The sequence below is a fragment of the Chiloscyllium plagiosum genome, unplaced genomic scaffold (genome assembly GCF_037043375.1).
Source record: "Chiloscyllium plagiosum isolate Xiang-an unplaced genomic scaffold, Cpla_swu_hap1 HiC_scaffold_25, whole genome shotgun sequence".
Lineage (NCBI taxonomy): Eukaryota > Metazoa > Chordata > Chondrichthyes > Orectolobiformes > Hemiscylliidae > Chiloscyllium > Chiloscyllium plagiosum.
Genome location: NW_028270163.1, coordinates 14,988,217 through 15,009,901, shown reverse-complemented (window position 1 = coordinate 15,009,901; position 21,685 = coordinate 14,988,217). Strand labels below are relative to the sequence as shown.

Here is a 21,685-nt window from a genome sequence, read left to right as displayed (position 1 = left end):
TGACGGAGGAATTCAAACTGGAGACTCTGAAGCGGCCTGCAGCTAGGGGTGCAGCAGAAGTTTTGGTGGATTGTAGGTCTGGAGGCGATTGCAGAGTCAGGGAGGAGTGAGAGCATGTCATTTAGACAGTATTAAAAATCAGAAACTTTAAAGATTTTTTAAACAAAACCACCTTTAAATTATGCACTGACAAACAGTTGTCTGAATGTCAAGGGGTCACTTTAACCACAAAATAGTTTTTTTAAAAATCAGTCTGGGTCAGGTTAGGATAATGTGTGTTTGAGTTTTGATTCTGCAAAATAGGTTCTACTGGTTTCGCTGGCTCCGACCCATTGCTCAACTTGCACTGTCATTGAAAGACAGTTTTTGCAGCCTGCTTTGGAGTTGCTGATGCGAATTTCCACGGAGTCCTCTGTTTTGGCAGAAAGCTGCCGCACGAACAAGGGGGAATTCAGGTCCGGTTCTCCAGAGCACACGTAAAGCGTAAGGGGTGGTTCGCCCACTCCGCACGTCAGGCCTCCCAGATTCGTTTCTCAGGAGAAATAGGAAGCGGAAGGAACATGGCAGTGAAATCGCAGGCAGTTCTCCAGAGAGCGATCCCTGCCCCGCTCTGTCTCCTCTTCTGGAGAGCCTGCAATTTCTGCATGGCTTTCTTTTTCGCGCTCGCCGCCTACGTGCAGGTCAGTGCCATCTCTCATTCCTTGCAAGTCTGCGGGACAAGAAACCTTACCCCAACACCCGAGGGAGCAGGTCGGCATGACAAAGCCCCAACTCCACGATTAGAAAAGCCCTTCGGATTCTTGGCACTTGCCTTAACTTCTGTTTACATTGTACTGATCGGGGAGAGATTTTTAAAGAAAAACCCTCCGACTTTCTCTGTCCACTGAAGTGCATGGAGGAGTTCGCTAGTGACCAAGCTGTTGGTCAATTTCCTTCACTCTGTGAATAATTCCAACTTCTTTGAGGCTACCCCCAGACCAGGCTGTTACTAGAAAACTGCATCAGGCCAAATGAGAGTATTTCATATTTGAAATAAAGTATTGCATCCAAGTGTGACCTGTTGCTGTGCATTCCTGATTATGATTGCTGTTGGCCACATTTTCAGTTGAGATAGCCCCCAGGCTCTGCAATTCTCTTTTCGCGCCTTTGCATCTCATTCTGGCCAAACTCTCGATCGTCTGACCTGGCTATCTTCTTGATCTGACCTGATGTCTTATAAATGTAATGGCAACATGAAATGACTAAATGATTGTTTACTCTGTTAAATGTGCTGTATAAATGTAATTTGTTGTTCTTTTGTGATGAAACAAGTTTAATGTATAATTATATTATTAATATTGTTATTGATTTGGAACTAGAGACAAACAGATGTGGATTTTGCTGGGAAAGGTCTTTTTAAACAGTCAGAAAGTGTTTCTTGAACACTGACCCGTTTCAAGAAGATGTACCACTTGAGTCAAGAGACTGGTAGACCCCTGGGTGATAAAGGACAAGATCTTTCTACTTTTTAATTTATGACAGGTACACAGGTCAAAGCCATTAGTGGTTGTGACTACAGTTTAGAAGAAAACAAAGAGCTTAGTTCCCATGAGAAAAGGTTTTCTGTTATCAGTTTGTTCAATTCATTGGAAACAATCACTGGAGCAATAGTGTTTTTGTGAAACTTCTAAGCCAAGGAGTTTGAGATCTAAATCTTCCTATTAAAGTTGGGACAAAAACAGCCTATCGGTATTGTGAAAATGTTATGCCAGACTCTGAGAGGAATTGTTTCTACAGTTCATGAAAAAGAAAGTAGAAGAAGCATGTTAAGTAAAAATTTTAATAAAGATACAGGAGTATAATTTCTGTTGACTTGAGCCAGTGTAATGCATGGTGTTGGAGACATTTCATTTTAATGTTTGAGTTAAGATCTCTTTACTATATTTAGTGCTGGTTTGTTGGGTTTCTTTCTTTTGTGTACAAAGCTTACATTCTGTGATTAAAGAACATCTGCAGCCCCATGTTGTAACTAACCACCATGTTAAGGAACTAGAAACCAAAAACAATCAAACTTATGATTTATCAAATCATGATTCATGTTGGGGTCTGCCTCATCCAGTAGTCCCGTCATCTGTAATCATACTTGGAAAAACAAATAAAAATAGAAACTTATTTTGTAGGGAATGAGTTTAAAGAGATGCTTATTGTCAAAGGTAATTGGTAAATCTTCAGGGAAGAGCTCTCTGTTATATTTGTCATTCTGCAAAAGGATTTTGTGGTTATTTATGATGATGCTTGGTGTTCATCATCACCACAACTGAAACTGACAGCATCCTCAGGTAACGGCACATACTCAATTTAACATCGAAATCCACAAGTTGCTGTCAATCATTCCTTTTGCTCCACTGAATATGGTGATCATGAATTTCTTGTGCTTCTATCATATTAATTGTTATCTCATAGCTGGCTTGTACTTGCAGCTTCCTAGATCTTACAATCTGGAATTTTCTCCCTAAACCTGTTTGCCTTTCTCTTTTTCCATTTAGGGTCTCAATTGTGACAATGCTATGGCTTTAAGGGGTGTGTTTTTATCCTTTGTTTTGTAGTGAGGTTTTAAGACAGAGGCACCAAGCTGGCTAGTGAAGGCCCATAAAGTAAACAACTTGGGAGGCCTTCAAAGATTTTTTAAAAGTTGGAACAATAGAAGCAGCCTGGCTGGGTGTGGCCAGCCATCGCATCTACCACTCAAAAAAGATCTAACTACATTAGGATAGCACATTAAAACATCACAGAAGTTAAAGATTTTATTAAAGTTTGCAAAATCCTTCAGTTTATTTTTCTTTCAGACCCAGGTTGACAGAAAGCAGGAGCCAGGTTCTGTGCCGAACAATGGTCATTATTTATTGCAACCAAATAGTTTATGGCTGCAATATGTCCCTCTAAACTGCACATTAAGGTTTGTGTATGATGATGTGTCAGCACATTGATCTCGGCATTGACATTTGGTTTGGAATTTGCTGCCACACTTGGATCTTGGAGGCCCATGCAGTTGGAAAGAATATTAGAGGGAACGCTGATGAGAGATGAACAATTATGTACTGTTGACATATAACTCTACTAAATAAAACGCTAACCCTCTTATAAAACAGGTTCCAAAAACCAGTTCCAAAAACGCACATCCCAGATGGCCTCCTTCTTCAAGGACCGCAATTTCCCCCCCGACGTGGTCAACGATGCCCTCCACCACATCTCTTCCACTTCCCGATCCTCCGCCCTTGAACCCCGCCCCTCCAACCGCCACCAGGACAGAACCCCACTGGTCCTCACCTACCACCCCACTAACCTCCATGTACAGCGCATCATCCGCCGTCATTTCCGCCACCTCCAAACGGACCCCACCACCAAGGATATATTTCCCTCCCCTCTCCTATCAGCATTCCGTAAAGACCACTCTCTCCGTGACTCCCTCGTCAGATCCACACCCCCCACCAACCCAACCTCCACTCCCGGCACCTTCCCCTGCAACCGCAGGAGGTGCAAGACTTGCGCCCACACCTCCCCCCTCACCTCCCTCCAAGGCCCCAAAGGAAACTTCCATATCCGCCACAGATTCACCTGTACCTCCACACATATAATCTATTGCATCCTTTGCACCCAATGTGGCCTCCTCTATATTGGGGAGACAGGCCGCCTATTTGCGGAGCGTTTCAGAGAACACCTCTGGGACACCCGGACCAACCAACCCAACCACCCTGTAGCTCAACATTTCAATTCCCCCTCCCACTCCACCAAGGATATGCAGGTCTTTGGACTCCTCCATCGCCAGACCACAGCGAAACGACGGTTGGAGGAAGAACGCCTCATCTTCCGGCTAGGAACCCTCCAACCACAAGGGATGAACTCGGATTTCACCAGTTTCCTCATTTCCCCTCCCCCCAGCCTGTCTCAGTCAAATCCATCAAATTCAGCACCGCCTTCCTAACCTGCAATCTTCTTCCCGACCTCTCCGCCCCCACCCCAGTCTGACCTATCACCCTCACCTTGACCTCTTTCCACCTATCACATTTCCGACGCCCCTCCCCCAAGTCCCTCCTCCCTATCTTTTATCTTAGCCTGCTGGACCAACTTTCCTCATTCCTGAAGAAGGGCTAATGCCCGAAACGTCGATTCTCCTGTTCCCTAGATGCTGCCTGACCTGCTGCGCTTTTCCAGCAACACATTTCCATCTCTTATAAAACACCCCTACTCACAGGTACAGACAGACACAAGTAAATGGGTATCATGGGTGGAGGAACAGACTGGGGAGGCTGATCAATGTCCACAGACTTTGCTGTGATGCTCAATTTGGCTTGTCAGCATTTGCTGCTCCTTGAAATTCCTTCTCCAGGTACATTCACATGTTTGCAAGAAACAGAGAGTGATTGATTCACACTTATAAGCCACAGCTTACAGCGACTGATGAGGGAAAATAAACTGGCTTACTTCCGGCTTGAGGTGTTTTTTTTCCTGCAGAGAGAAAGGACAACTCCTACCTTGCTGGAAGTCTGGTGGCTTCTATCCAAACATGAACACCCACAAGCTCTTCAACTACCTGGGAGTCAATTGCAAAGTTGTTGTCAACCAGAAGGCCTTTGTCATTAACAAGGGGACACCACTCCCCAGACCAGTCAGCTACATGTTGCTGGCCAAATCTCCATTCACCGACACCCTTTGGTGTGTAGTTACCCGAGAATGCTGTCAGTTTCATAGTTGTGATGGTGAACACTGAGCATCATCAGAAGTATACAACCATGTACCTATGTGCAAATAGACACCGCACTCCGTCCTGCCAGCCTGAACAAACAGCACTGACAATAAGTGTTCGGTAGCTTACTTTGGAAAAGTATCGCAATCCTTTACACCGCCCTTGGTTTTAATAAATGTTTTTTTCCATTTTAGATCACAATCAAAATATAGTAAAATGAAAAGATATGATCTTTATATTACATTATTCTCTTTTTCCATCTTTCACCCATAGCCGTGGAGGCTAAGGCAATGCAAGTGAATATCTAAATAGTGTTTAAATTAAATAGGGAGATTCAACCATACTATCAGGCTCCTACCACCCTTTTGATGAAGAAACCTCAGCTCAACCCTGCTTTTAACCTTCTACCTTTTAACTTCAATCTCTGCCCTCTACCAATGGACAAATACCCTTCATAAAAGTATTCACTTCTATTAGGTCTCCTGTCAACCTCTGCTGTTCTAAGATAATAACCCCAGCCTCTCTAATCTTTCCTCATACATCAGACCATCCAACCCAGGCAGCATCCTAGTAAATCTCCTCTGATCCCACTCTCTCTAGTGCAATCATATCCTTCTTATAATGCCGTGACCAGAACTGCATATAGTGCTCCATTTCTGATTTAACCAGTGTTTCATTCAGTTGAAGGTAACCTCTTTGCTTTTTTATGCCATGCTTTTATATGGAGCGGACAGATGGAGAGGAGGAATGGGCTGGGGTTCTTTCTCCAACTCATAGTCCCAAGAATTATAGCTGCAAAGATCTGAAACCCTTATCAACACTGTTGTCACCCTCAAACTCACTCACTTCTATCATCCCCTGTCTACCCTCCCATTCCCCAGGCTTTGTAAACTTAATTTCACATTAAACTCTGTTGCTGCCTACATCCTAAATGCACACTGAATCTAATTCACCATCAGCCTGCCCTCACTGACCTTTATTACATCCCAGCCCAACAATGCCGAAATGTTAATATCTCACCAGTTTGCTACAATCCCTCCATGGTCTTTCTTTGTAGCTCCTCTGAATCTAGAAGCATCATTGTTTCTCCATCTCTGGCCTTTTGTGCATCCCATTTTCCACCAGCTCCCATTGTGAGTATGTCCTTTAGCTGCCTGGGATCTAACCTCTAGGATTCCCTTAAATCTCTCTAGCTTCTTCTCCTTCTTGTAAGACATTATCTACTTCTCTGTCCAATCTTTTACTCACCTTTTCAAATATCTCTTCATGTAACGAACTGCTGAATTTTGTCCTGGTTTTGACTCTATGAACTTTAAAGGTGGAATATAAAAGCACACAGTTGATGCTATGTGTGGCTACAAGTGAGTACAAAGTTATTACAATGGGTGTAAAAGAGGTTTACCAGGATGTTGCTTGGATTGGAGCTTAGTAACTCTAAGGAGAGGTTGAACAAACTTGGATTGTTTTCGTTAGACCATCGGAGGCTGAGGGGGTGACCTGAAAGAAGTGTATAAAGTTATGACAGGCAGGAATAGGGTGGATAGTCCAAGTTATTTTTCCTAAGGGTGTAAGTGTCAAATACTAGGGGGCTTTGGTTTAAGGTAGGAGGGGGAATATTTAAAGGAGAGGTGCGTTTTTTTCACAGAGGGTATAGGTGCCTAGAACATGCTGTCAGGGTAGATGTTGGAAGCAGATACAAAAGCAGCATTTGAGAGGCATTTAGGCAGACACATGAATAGGCAGGGAGTAGAGGGAAACGGACCATGTGCAGGCAGATGGGATTAGTTTAGAATGGCATCAAGATCAGCACAGACATGATGGGCCGAAGGGGCTCTTCCTGTGCTGTATTGTTCTATTTCCATGTTCAGCCCTTGTGAAGGTAGCTTACAGACACTCATTGCATTGGAATAGCTACTTGGCTGAGGTACCAGAGATCAGTTAGCTGCTGTGGAATTGGGTCATCAGAACCAGCAGGAAAGAAAAATAGAGAATATTTTTGTTTGAAATTTATGCTTTGATTAAAGTGTACAGAACATTACCATGGTTCATTACAACGCCAGACACAAAGCTGATATTGACAGGGTACTGAAAGTATATTGTGGTGGGGGTTGGGGTGCTGCTTTTTCTGGATAACCAAGGTTTTTGTGCAGATGTACCTTTTGAAGAAAGTTCTGATGACACCGAAGTCATTGACATGCATATTTGCAGTTCAAAGTCTGGTGAACAGTGAACTTCTGAAATAATTCTGGCTTATTAGCTATTCTGTAGTACCTCTGGAATGTATTATGAACAGGCTGCATAATGTTATATGCACTTTGTCAACATGTCTAATGCAAACTGCAATAAGATTTACTCTTGCAGTTATATTTTTTAATTCACGTTCCTTATTATCTCGTCAATTCTCAACATTTTTGCCAGTGTCTTTCCTCATTGTGTTGAGATTGACGTGTGGTCCTTTCCTATTTGACAGTTTTACTTCCTTTTGATGGAATACATTGGCCCTTGGTTTCTGGCTAGCACTGATTTAGTTACAATAGACTTATTGTCCGCAGCAATTACAGAGACAGAAACTGACCCTAACACTCATTAGGCTGTGCCTTGACTGCCATCCAGCATGGGGCTAAGGCTCAAACATTGAATGTTTTCAAGAAGATGTTAGACATAGTTCTTCGGGTGAAAGGGATTGGGGCTATGGGAGAAAGTGGAAACAGAGCACTAGGTTGTATGATGGGCTATGATCATGTTGAATGGCAAGCAAGCTTGAAGGAACAAATAGCCTGTTCCAGCTCTTATTTTCGATGTTTAGTAACTGTCGTTTTTTTTCTTGGTATTGAAACACCGCGAGTGCAGTACACTAAGCTCACCATGAGCCATTGTAATGCAACTCGTGTAGCATGATGCTTTCAGTCAGGTTTGACATTATGGCAAAACAGAGGAAGATTTGACAACACACTTCCAGACAATAGTGTCTGTACATTTATATAACACCTTGAACATTAAGTATCCCAAGCTATTGCATGCAGGCATTTTACAAAAAAAAATTAAGATACAAAGGGCAACATTAAAGGCAAGTGAGCAAAAGCTTGGTCAAAGAGGTAGATTTTTAAGGAACATCACAAATGAAGGATGTGAGGTAGGTACTGTGTCAGAGAGGTTTAAGGGAATGCCAAAACCTTAGACGCAGGAGCTGAAGCAAGTGAAATGGAGGTTGTTGAAGAGGGAAGAATTAGATAACTGGAAAGGTTGTGATGCTGAAAGTGGTTACAGATAGGGAGGGCAAGACTACAGAGCAATTTGAAAAGATGGATGGGAATTTTATGACTAATGCTTTTTCTGTCCATGGCCAGAAAAACATTAGTCACTGAGGAAAACTATCATCTGAAGCCCACATATTTTCCTTATGTTGTTTCTTTATTTGTGTCAATCTGATCCTTTATAACTTTAAGTTCCTAAATTGCAACATCTTTTTTGTGACATCAACATTCTAGCAAGGAAAAGGCCAAGATTGTGTCCGGTATTAATAATTATAGACATGACACTTACCACAGAAATGTTTCAAGTGAGTTCACGATAATTTAACTTAGTGAAAAAGTGATAACCTTTTAGCCTTAATATTTTTGAAATCTGCAGGAATAGGGAGAGAGAACGGGATCAGTTAGGACTATATTCACTGGAGTTTCGAAGAATGAGAGGGAAATCTCTAGAAAGCTTTAAATTCTAACAGGACAGAACAGGGTAAACACAGGAAAATGTTCCCAATGACCAGGGAGTCCAGAACCAGGGGTTACAGCCTAAGGATGCAGGGTAGCTCCTTTAGCTCTGAGAGGAGGAGAAATTTCTTCACCCAGAGAGTGGTGAGCCTGTGGAATTCATTGCCACAGAAAGCAGTTGAGGCCAAACATTGAATGTTTTAAAGAAGGAATTAGGTACAGTTCTGAGGGCTAAAGGGAACAAGGGAACTGTGAAGAAGGTGGGAACAGGGTACTGACTTGGATGATCAGCCATGATCATATTGAGTGGTTGAGCTAATTCAAAGGGCTGAATGGCCCACTCCCAGCTCTTATTTTTGATGTTTAATAACCATTTGTCATGTTTATTGGCACTGAAACACTGCTAGTGCAGTACATTGTAAGCCATTATAATGCAACCCATGTAGATGTAGTCAGTAGTTTAAAAATTACTTTATTAGTTAGACTTATAATTGTAATATGTATTTTATCAGGCAAAATGAAAAAAATGATGTGGGACATTGATATTTAAAGGTAATGAAAAGCCCAGAAGTCAAAATTAAACACCACTCTGTATGTAATTACAATTTTATGAGGTTTAAATTGTTTATGCTGGCAACACCATCAACACATACACTGCTGTACTTTGCATGTACTGAGGGTCTCCTCACTATAAGGTAAACAGTACACCCTACTGTTTCCCCTTGTGTATTGCTTACATTTCAACATCTTAACTATTACTGGCAGTTTTTTGGAGGTTGATTAGCTCAGTTGGTTAGACTGGTTTGCGGTGCAGTTTGATGCCAACGGTGAAGGTTCAATTACAGTATTGGCTGAGGGTCACCATGAATGTCCCACCTTCCCTACCTTTGCCCCTGACTGAGGCCTGGTGATCCTCTGGTTAAACTCACGGCCGGTCTTCTCTCTGTATTGAGAGAGCAGCCTTATGGTGTTCTGGAACTATAGTGACTTTATGACAGTTTAATTTTATGCATATCTAGGAAGTGTGCAGGTCCCAGAAATGAAGGGTAATACCCACAAGTTGCTGCATATTTTTAGCATCATTTCATCTTGCACACTACACATCTTGTATTGTAATTGAAATTCAATAGTGAAGCAACCAACAATTGTGAATCTCCATTCCTTCAATACTGTAAAATTCTATGATTCTGTACGATTCCACCTCAAAACCTTTTTTCAAAAACGTATTTTGTTTTTCTCATTTGTCACAGATTAATGATCCAGATGCAGGAATATGGATTGTAAGTATGTTTGATTATAGATTGGATTTTTTTTAAAGAATTGTCCAGTAACATGTATTTATGGATGTTCAGCAAAACACAAATGAACCTCTCATTATAAATCACCTTTAATTGACCCCTTTTCGCCAACAGGTTGCCTATGTAATCCCTGCTGCATTGTCCTTCCTCGTTGGGTTGAATCCACCAATCACAGGTATATAGCATATTGTCACTAAATCGGCATCTCCATTATACTTACTGCTGAATTGAAAGATTGATTGTGTGTTGACTCTCATTGAGTCATACAGCACGGAAATAGACCCTTTGGTCCAACCAGTCCATGCCAACATAATCCCAAACTGAACTAATTCCGCCTATCTGCTCCTGGCCCATATCGTTCCAAATTGTTCCTATTCACGTACTTATCCAAATGTCTCTTAACTGTTGTAATTATGCCTAAATCCACCACTTCCTCAGGAAGTTCATTCAACACGCGAACCACCCTCTGTGTATAAAATATGTCCCTCATGTCTCTACTAAATCTCTCTCCTCTCACCTGAAAAATGTGCCCCCTTGTCTTAAAATACCCCATCCTACAGAAAAGACAACTACCAGTAACCCTATTTATAACCCTTATTATTTTATAAACCTCTATATGGTCACCTCTCAACCTCCTACGCTCCAGCAAAAAACGTTCCAGCCTGCCCAGTCTTTCTTTAGAACTCAAACCTCCCATTCCTGGCAACATCCTGGTAAATCTCTTATAAACCTTCTCCAGCTTAATAATATCCTTCTTATAACTGGGCAACCAGAACTGGACACTATATTCCAGAAGCGACCTCACCAATGTCCTACACAACCTCAACATGGCTTCCCAACTCCTATACCCAAAAGACCGAGCAATGAAGGCAAGCGTGCTAAAATACCTTTTGGTTCCTTCTATATGTGACGTAAATTTCAAAGAATTATGTACCTGAACTCCTCGGTCTCTCTATTCTACAACACCACCCAAGGCCCTACCATTAATTATATAAGTCCTACCCGTATTTGTTGTATCAAAATGCAATGCTTCACATTTGTCCAGATTGTACTACATCTGCCACTTTTCAGCCCATTGACCCAGTTGATCAAGATCCCTTTGTAATCTTAGAAAGCCTTTATCACATCCACTATGCCACCAATTTTTGTGCCATCTGCAAACTTACTAACAATGCCTTCATATTCTCATCCAAATCATTTATAAAAATGACAAACAACAGAAGACTCAGATCCGATCCCTGTGGAACACTGCTGGTAATAGGTCTCCAATCCGAAAAGCAACCCTTCACCATCACTTTCTGTCTCCTGTTATTAAGACAATTATCTATCCAACTGGCAAGCTCACCCTGAATCCCATGTGACCTAACTTTACTAATTAGTCCCTGTTTATGAAAAATCTCATGGTGTTACCACCCTCCCTAACACTGCAACATCCTCAAGTTCCACAGCCCTCTGCCATTCCTACGCTTCCCTAGTATGGCCTCTTGCATATTCCAAGATTCATTGCTGTGCTGTTGGCAACTGTGCTTTCAGTTGTCTGGGACCCATGGATTGAAAATCTCTCCCCACATCTCTACGGCTCTCCTTTTAAGTTGCTCCTTAAAACCTACCTCTTTAGCCAAGCTTTTGTTTGTCTCTGCCACTCAAAGTCAAATTTTGTTTGCTGACACTTTTGTAAGGCTCCTTGGTACATTTTAATAAGTTAATAAGTTTAAAAGGCTACATTTTGTCTTTATTCATTCTCAGGATGTGGGTGTCACTGGCTCAGCCAGCATTTGTTGCCAATCCCTAGAGTAATTGCTGTGGGTCTGGAGTCACATGTAAACCAGAATTTCCTTCCCTAAGATGAGAAAACCTGATGGGCTTTCTACAATCGACAATAGTTTCATTGTCATAGTTAGACTTTTATTTCCAGATTTTTTTGTATATATTAAAAGGCATCTGGATGGGTATATGAATAGGAAGCGTTTGGAGGGATATGGGCCACGTGCTGGCAGGTGGGACTAGACTGGGTCGAGATAGCTGGTCAACATGGACGGGTTGGACCGAAGGGTCTGTTTCCATGCTGTATATCTCTATGACTATGACTCTATTGAACTCAAATACCACCGTTTTGACGTAGTGGGATTTGAACCTGGGTCTCTGGATCAATTGCCTCCCCTCAGTAAATTTTATGCACATAAGTTATATAAATGTTGGTTGTCGTGGAATGTTCTTATGCAGATTTGACGAGTGTGAGGGTTTGGTCTTAATGCTTATAAAGTGTGTTAAGGACTGAGAAATTTTCGCTTCAGTAATAATGTCCACAGGGTAAGAAACACTGACAGGTCCTTGTCACTAAATTGGCCATCTAAACCTGAAAAGCTGTAAACAGAACTGGTATGGAAAATGGAAATATCCTATTGCATTTGTTATTTCTCTGCCAAGAGGTTAGCTGCTGCAACTAACCTGATTAGCCCACTCTTATCCCACTCATTCCTGATGAAGGGCTTTTGCCCAAAACACAATTTTCCTGCTCCTTGGATGCTGCCTGACCTGCTATGCTTTTCCAGCACACCCACTTGACTCTAAACTCCAGCATCTGCAGTACTCATTTTCGCCTAGCCCACTCTTAACCTGTACCATATTCTTGAAAGGTAATTTCCTACATTTATCAGTTCCTTGCTTTCTCTAAGTACATGGTCATTTGTCCTGAATGATGATGACCCATTCATGCTTCTAGTCTAAAAGTGATCTTCTTTCATTTCCTGATTAAGCAACTTGTGACTGAGCTGTTGTCAGGTTTCCCTTTGATGCTGGTTCTGATTTCCTGAACATTATTGAGTGCAAGTGCTTTCCTTAGTTCTGTGTTCAAAGCCCTGCCATCCCCAGAATAGATTCATAGAGGTTTACAGCACAGAAAAAAAGCCCTTTGCCCATCGAATCTGCAACAGTCAAAAACAGCCACCTAACTATTCTAATCCTATTTTCCAACACTTGTATGCTTTGGTATCACAAGTCTAGATTAGAGTGGTGCTGGAAAAGCACAGCAGGTCAGGCAGCATCCGAGGAGCAGGAAAATCGACGTTTCGGGCAAAAGCCCTTCATCAGGAACGTCGATTTTTCTGGTCCTCGGATGCTGCCTGACCTGCTGTGCTTTTCCAGCACCACTCTAATCTAGACTCTGGTTTCCAGCATCTGCAGACCTTGTTTTTACCTTGGTATCACAAGTGCACATCTAAATACTTCTAAAATGTTATGAGAACTTCTGCCTCTACCGCCCTTACAAACAGAGAGTCCCAGATTCCCACCATCCTCTGGGTGGGATAAAGGTTTTTCCCCCACCTTCGGTAAATCTCCTGTCCTTTACTGTAAATTTATGTCCATGGTCATTGATCCCATCACCAAGGGGAGAAATTTCTTCCAAATTCTATGATTTCAGTCTATAATGTTTCACATGCAATGTTAGGCAATTTCTCTGGCCAATGTGTGTTTCAAATGACCCCAAAACAAATGCCCTCCCTGCACAGTAATACCATTTTGATTGGTGTTTTTTGTAGTTATCTTTTTGCACACTCAGTAGTTGCGTGCAAAGAATAGAGAATGGTAAAGAAATTAGAAATGTATTGAACTAGCATTGAGTATTCCAGGTACTGGTCATGCTATTGGATAAGCAATGCAGAGGATTGGATGAATGATCCAAAGATATAAGTTGCTGTCCTGATAGCTGGGGCATTTGCATTCAGTGAATTAAGTAAACCTGAAACAAAATGAAATAATCTCGGTGTTGGTGTGGAAATTACTGGATTGTCATTAGAAACCCATCAGATTCACTAATGTCCTTGATGGAATGAGATCTGTCATCTTTAAACAGTATGGCTAATATGTGACTTTAGACTGCTAGCAATGTGATTGATTCTAAACTGCCCTTTGAAGTGGTGGCAGCGAGCTACTTGGTTGTGTCAGTTGGCTACCAAAAATTTGGAAAGAACAAGACAAGGTCTGCTTCCTGGTATTGACTGATGCATCGGATATGCCAAGGCCACACCCAACCATGTCAATCCTGCAAAAAACCTCCTCGCTAACCTCTGGGGACATGTGCCAAAATTGTCCAACAGTCTAGTTGAGCAACATCTTGATATGGTCATAATTACTGAATTATATTTGTTCATTAATATCCAAGAGTTCTCTATCACCAGCTCCCATCTTATCCCATCAGCAGAGCAGACATTTCAGAAATGATGGTACAGTGGTAGTGAGTCAAGAGACAGTGACCCTGGAGGTCCTCAACATTGACATAGATACTATGAAATCACAGAGCATCAAATCAAACATAAATATGGAAATATCTTACTGATTGCCATCTACCACCAAATTCCATGGATTGATACATCTCCATGTGTTCCAGTTCCCATAGAGAATATCAATGTTTAAAAAGAAATTTAAAATCTCATTTCTTTGTTAAAAGAATGAAGCTCTAAAATTCCATGATTTAAATAAGTAAAATGAACTATGTCAAGTAAAACAGTGTGAAAAAAATACTACTTTAGCACAATGAAACACAGTCAGCTACACTTTAAAATGAGATCCTGTACTGAACATTCCCTTTCCATTTATCGTTCTCCTTAGAAAATCTTTGGCTACTTATGTGATTCTTGAAGGTTGTCCACTTCCTTGGAAACTTGTCAGTGTTTTGCCCAGTTGCCTTATAAACATTTGTGACTTTTTCAATGCAGGACCGAGCCTTACATTTCCCACATATTGCCTTGAACAGAAAATTTTAAAAATACCGTGCATTTTGTTGGTTTTCTGCTCTAGTTCACAGCTGGTTTACAGTCTTGAGAAATCCTCTCTGTCTTTCTGAACTCAGGGCTTACAAATTGCAAACAAGTCAGGCTAACTGCCTTTTAATTCTGTAGATTTTGTCCTCTAGCCTCAAATTAGGCAAATCCTCCAACCTCTTTTCTCCTTATGATTGCTGTCTTTAAGCTGAGTGGGAACTCTCACCTTTATTCTGTGCATTTATCATTAACTGCACAAACTACACAAGATCAAACTATAACTGCCTCTGTGTGTGCTACCCCTGGGTTTTTAAGAATGCAGGGTTGACCTTTAATCTTAAATAAAACTTAAATTACAGCATCTGTGCTATCAGAAGATCTGATTCAGCTACGGAATCTCAGAGCACAATTGAATACTCACTGTCATCTCTCTCATTCTTCTTGGGTTTCGAACTAAGTGTCCTGTTTAAAATCATCTCAAATGTTCACTGGCACCGATCCATGTTTTTAACCCAACTCTTTCACAATTGATGGACTTGGTAAAGGGAGGAACAACCTGGATAATACTTAGCCTCATTACTGCTCTCCTGTCTTTCGGTCAGAGGATTGTGGATTCACATTCCAGTCTGGAAATATAGCATGTAGTCTAAGCTGATACTGCTGCCATCTTTCAAATGTGAAGTTAAACCTTCATAGATGGCATAGTTCTGAAGAGCAGGTACGTTCCTTTGAAATGTGCAGCAGCTTTTAACTAATTAATCACTATCACTGAGACAAATGAATCAGTCATTTATCATATTATCATTTGTGGGACCTTCCTGTGGACAAATGGTTTAGCAGCAGTTCCTTTCATTACAAGACCGCAAACATGTCAAAGACACACCAGTGACTGAGAAATGGTTTTGGGTGTCTCAAGTCTGTGAAAGGGATCCTATGTAATTGCAAGGTCTTTCATCCATTCCAGTGGCAGCAGTGAAAGAGATGGGATAGACTTTGAAGTTGCTTATCTGAAATGTTGCTCTTGTGTCTCTCATCATCATTTTTACCTTCTAACCTCTTGTAGACAACTTCATCTGGAGAAGTCTCTCAGAATTGCACATGTACATGTGTTCCATGGTAGGAATCCTGTGGGGTTGGCGGCTTCATCAAGCTTCAACAAACAACATTTTCCAAGAGGAGGAAGGACGGTACACAACTTCCATTTTCACAACATTACTGACACAATCAATAACATTTCCCCTCACGTCAGTCACTCATTTAAAAGCAAGCGTGTTTGAGTATTGTGAAAGGAGAAACATTGCCGAAGCTTTCCATCTTGCACATAGGAGGGTGTTTGTAAGAATGCCAGATTTCAACTTATACTGAAGGGATTCTCTCCAAACAAAAGAAATATGTTCAAACATTGTGCCTTTTTCCCAGGAAGCCTGTGGAACCCTGTTATTTGTCCAACACCTCAACCAATCAGTATTCGTGCCACCCCCAGCCCCACCGCCCGCCCCCCCAAGCACCTTTCTCCTCTGTAACATGAATAGCTGTGATCATTTGAAATTTGGCATTCTTGTGTTTGTCCTGATCAGTTCAAGTTGAAGAGCTTTGGCAACAGATCTCTTTTCAGCAATAATCAATCACAGTTGGTTCATTTTCCACCTTAAATATCCTTTATAAGTGAAATTAATCCCACATGCCGTCACTTAGTTTATATTTTTGCCCTTTTAGATCTTTGCAAGACATGCGGCATGGTGGCTCAATGGTTAGCACTGCTGCCTCAGGGACTCACAACTGCACTCACAGCTCCAGGGACTCGGGTTCGATCCCCACCTTGGGCTATTCCCGGGTCTGCGTGGGTTTCCTCTGGGTACTCCGGTATTCTTGCTCAATCCAATGATGTGCAGGTCTGGTAAATTGGCCATGCTAAACTGCCTGTAGTGTTAGGTGCATTAGTCAGGGCTAAATGTAGGCGAATGGGTCTGGATGGGTTACGCTTAGGAGGGTCGGTGTGGACTTGGTGGGCCAAGTGGCCTGTTTCTATGCTGTTTAGAATCTAATCTAAATGCACTATTCTTTGACAGAGCTTGATGCTCCCTGGTCTAATATCCAGCTAATGGTGTTCTACAGCTTGGCAATCTACACAGTAGACTGGGTAACTTTGCTGTTAATCTTCAGTTTGGCTCACTTAGTACCACTTGCAACTGTGGATAAAAAGATTGTGAACATCTGAAATGTCATGTATTCCAGGGTTACACTATAGTATGATGAGGTGATGTATTGTCGAGTGTGTCATGCTGGAAAAACACAGCAGGTCAGGCAGCATTGGAGGAGTAGAAGAATCGATGTTTTAGGCATAAGCCCTTCACCAGGAACAGCTTCCTAATGAAGGGCTTATGCCCGAAACATTGATTCTCCTGCTCCTCGGATGCTGCCTGATCTGCTGTGCTTTTACAGCACCACACTCTCGACTCTGATCTCCAGCATCTGTAGTCCCCACTTTCTCCCTGTATTGTCAGAGATGTCATTTTTCAGATGATGTGTTTGAATGAGGTCTGTCTGGTTAGTCTACTATTTGTGGGACTGTGCCATGTCCCAGTTGGGTTCCCCTGTAAAACAAGTAGCTGCACTTTAATAAGCAGTAAAGTGCTTAGCACTGACCCAAGGACATGAGATGATGTTGAATTGCAAGTTATTTTTCTCTAAATGCTGGTGTGAGTTAACTTTGAGAAGAAGTTCAGTATGTGTGAATGCTGTCCTTTTTTACATTGGACTTCTGCAACTTTTCTCAGTTTACGAGGTTATAAGTTCCTTATTACATGAGATCTCATTATAAAATTTATTCAATAATTGTTTTGCTACCTTTAAGTCACAAAGTTGTTTCGTACTAATTTTGTTACTGTGGTTGTCTCACAGGGAGTTTCTGGGATTAGTTATTATCGTTATTTGGACTCTTTTGTGTCGACATTCGGGGAAGTGAGTACAGCTCAATATCTTTCAAACAAGCCGTCTGACAGATTGAATAATTCATACTCTAGATTTTATCAAATGTATTCATTCCAATGATATTCTGTCCAAAATCTCCAAAATTAGGAGTTTTTTGTTTCAGACTGGCTGACCACGAGCTTATGCTTTCTAATATAGCATTGCCACAGATAGAGGAAGCAGCTAACTATGAATCTGGAAGCTTTCATCCTTCAGAGCAATTGGACCCTAAGATATTGTCACCTCATCAACGAATCTTCATTCAGATTCATTGGTCTTATTTGAAGGACAGTTTCATAGGATAATAATATTGTGTTCTGTCTCCAGTACTGCTGTTTGTTATACAAAAAGTCGTGTTGATCTTAAAGGGCCAGACTAGATGCTAAACATTGCAGATGTTTCAAACCACAGACTACCCAGTGGGTATCCACTAGTCCTTCAAAAATGCAACTACCTCTCCTGCATTTATGGAAATATGAGTTAAATTTCACTTATTCCATCATTCAGCTTCATTGTGATTTTGTACGGAATACAACCGGATAAGCAGCAAAATCTGGCACCCTGTAATGAAGCAAATGCACCCATAACTTTTTTCCAATTCTTGTTGTGTGCAAATTGAGTATTGGGTTTACCAATACAACAAGCTGGCTGCACTTAAATGTGTGATGCTTTATATATGTGGTTCTTATGGCCATGGGAGGTTGTATAATTGTGAATTTTAATTTTTGAGAATAATGACACATATTGCGCTCAAGAAAGTCAGTTGCCTCTATTGACTTTTTAAAATATTGAACTTGCGTTTATTTCATTCTATATTTCTTTTAAATGTGAATCCTTGTTTATATGAGATATTTATTGTAGCTCCTCTGTTTGATGATTGTCTTGCTACTTTCAAATCACAAAATAGACAAATAGCTCAGCCCTGTAACTTGGAAGGCTGTGATATCTGTTAATGAGTGATTCCAGTTTCAGGATAACTTAAAGATATATGACACAATATTTATCATTTTGTGATTACTGATTACAAAACTGTATCTGTGGAAGAATTGTCAAATCATTTGGTTTCTGTGTTTGGTTGGAGAACCCTCTCTCCCTGTGCTTTCTGCAGTCAGCCTGCAGCCCATCTCATTTCCATGTGCATTCTTGATGAATGTACCCATAAATCTTGGTGTATAAGTCTATCCCTTCTTCCAGTTTTTTGCACATACTAAATGAATAATTCTAATTTGCCCAATCTTTTCAGTCACAACATGCCATTCTTGTCTGAATAGTCATCTTCAATTTTTATCCCCCTCAATATATGTTTATTTACCAGTAGCTTTATAGCTGGGCCTAAGTGATCAAGCCAGTGATACAGACTGTATTGTTCAGATGCACAAGACTAACCAGTTGGTGATTAAACACAGTCTTTGAATAGAGTTATTCACAGAGTGAAACATTAAAGGTATGTGTCTCCTGACTGCACTGTATCTCAGCCTGTGCTGGTAACTGTTCCTTTATATAAGGTGAAGTAATCATTGAATAAATGCCTTCATCTGTATGGACTTAAACTCATTTCATACAGTCTGAGGCAGGAGGTCAATGGTCAAATCCCATCTGCTCCAAAAATGTGTTGTGACATCTCCGAACCAGTTAATTTAAGAAAAATCCAAACTCATGCCCAATCTTTACATTGGAAGCATTTCAAAATGGTAATTACCCACACTGGATGAGTTGATACTCAACGTAGACGTTGACCCACATTTTAAAGGTTTTGAAGGTCACTGTGAATGTTAATCTCTAATATGTTAAAGTACAATAGTAATGCAGAAAGGAATACTTTAAAAGGCAAAGTGCTTCCCCATTAACTTGAACACGTGAAAATCTATAGGATGAATGTTTCTTGATCCTGAAAATCAGTCGGTGATTAAAGAAACCAAACACACGTTTCACTACGTGAATTTGTCTAATTAAAAGCTGACAGCTACATATCGCCTGACTTCACTTGATCCTGTGCTGGTGGCGTCTCTTTATGTGGGCTCAAGTAACCATCAAAATAAACGTCCTTTGCCGAATGTACTCAACTTCAGTTAATGCAGTCAACAAGTTGAGGGTTCTTGTGGTGTGGTGGTAGTGTGCTGACCTCTGAGGCAGAAGATCATAATTCAAATCCTAACTGCTCCAGAGGAATTTAAGAAAAATTCAAACAATATTCCAGGCCGTGATGCCAACATCCCATGAATGAATAAAAATAAAGCCAGCAATTTGTAGATTATCTTGGTGGAGTGGTAATGTTCCTCTGAGTCAGGAAATCTGGGTTCAGGTCTCACTGCATCAGAAGTGTATGTGAAGAGGTTGAGTTAAAACAACACTCAACAATATTTGCATGATCATAATGGCTCATACTGATGAGAACCTAGAATATTTATGCTGAGTCATGGTGTAGATTCCAGCTCCCAGTGATCTAGTTAAAAAGAAATCACTGAATCACAGGTTTCAGCCAACAAATGTATTACTTAGAGTATTATTCCTTTGTGTAATCTCAGATAGAGATGAAATGAATAAGATTCTGTTCTATTGTGCAGACATCTCGGCGGCTTCAGACTTTCCATTGCAGTTCTCATTACAGTCCTGCCATTCATAACATGGCTATATTACTACATCAATAAAGAGCTACGAGCATCCTGGCCAGATCACTGCAGGAACACCATTTAAACAGGAGATTAAACCAACAATCGGACCAAGCAAAGAGCTTTGAACAAGTTTGAAATGGATTGAACCTAAAACTGAAGAAATGGTTTTTATTTGTTCTTCAAGGCTACCAGTCCAGCTGATTTAGATATGCGAAAGAAAATTACTTTTCTCTATTTTGTACTTAATTTAACTTTTAATTAATACTAAATTATGTTAATTTTATAATGTATGTGTCAATATGACCTCTGTGAATCAGAAGGTTTCAAATCAAAACCACACTACAGGTCTTCAGCATTTTGTCTATGTTGAAACATTTTTGCAATGTTGTTTTCACTGCCTTGGTAGTTTGAGCTAAACACTATTATGTTTGATATCATGGGCAGCAATAAGTCTTAGATCTCAAAATTTCTATCTGCAATAAATGTACAACAATGTTTAGGATCATTTCATAATTGCAGGGTCTAACAAGCTCATCCTTTACAGCAGATGCTATAGATCTAACAGAAAGCAACAGGTTTGCTGTGCCTGATGGATTTACTCAACTTTGTTTTGGAAAAGTGTATTTTTGTATATCCAGAGTGGAGGGTATGTCCTTCTGTAACATAATGTTATTGTGAATTAGATACTGTATTTTGATTGAAGTCAACAGTTGTAAACTTTACTGTAGGATATTTCTAATGAGGAAACAGCTCTTCCAGCCAAAATAAACTTTGTTGACATTGTTATATAATTAGATTCCCTACAGTGTGGAAACAGGCCATTTGCCTCAACAAGTCCACACCGACCCTCCAAAGAGTAACCCACCCAGACCCATTTCCCTCAGACTAATGCTCCTAACATTACGGGCAGTTTAGCAGGACCAATTCACCTGACCTGCACATTTTGTCATGGAATGTGGGAGGAAACCCGCACAGATGTGCAAACTCCACACAGACAGTCAGTCAGCTAAGGCTGGAATCGAACCCAGGTCCCTGGTGCTATGAAGCAGCAGTGCTAACAACTGAGCCACTGTACCACCCCATATAATGATATTCCTTTTACACAATCTTGCTGATTACTGCAGTTGTAAGCTTGATGTCATATTTCGGTGCTTGTCTCACCAAATCTAACTCACACGGAAATCATTTTATTCAGTCATTTCCAAACTTTGAACACTTTTTGTCCCACAAATGTGCTTAACATGAGTGATGACTAAGGCTGGGCATGACCTGCTCAAATACAAACTAAAGTGAATTTAAAATATCTAGTTGAACACCTTTTGAAATGGAATCTTAAGTTCATATGTATTGCTTATAAACCTCACTAGCCCTGAAAAACTTTTTTTTATTTACCAAATTTTGGATTTCTCGATTATGATAAAAGTCACATTTGTTTTCTCATTTTTATTGAGTAAATGTATTGTACCTTCAATTCCATGTATCTGTTTTAATTATTTATTTTGCACTTTGTGAAATTTAATTAAAATGTAAAGATCATATCTTGTGCATTTTACTTCCGAGTTCACTCTTCATCTGAGAATCCTGATGTGTTCTGCTTAACCTGCTCAGTGAT

At 40.7% G+C, this 21,685-nt stretch overlaps 1 protein-coding gene across 1 annotated transcript; it reads left to right on the top strand.

Annotated features, from left to right (window-relative positions):
* The first annotated feature begins 427 nt into the window (after window positions 1-427).
* On the top strand, window positions 428-21,609 carry tmem220 (transmembrane protein 220). Its single transcript, XM_043714456.2, has 6 exons — window positions 428-680; window positions 9,684-9,713; window positions 9,846-9,906; window positions 15,555-15,678; window positions 17,393-17,452; window positions 20,026-21,609. The coding sequence occupies exons 1-6, from the start codon at window positions 561-563 to the stop codon at window positions 20,153-20,155; spliced, it is 525 nt and encodes a 174-aa protein (XP_043570391.1). The 5' UTR covers window positions 428-560; the 3' UTR covers window positions 20,156-21,609.
* Window positions 21,610-21,685: the final 76 nt, after the last annotated feature.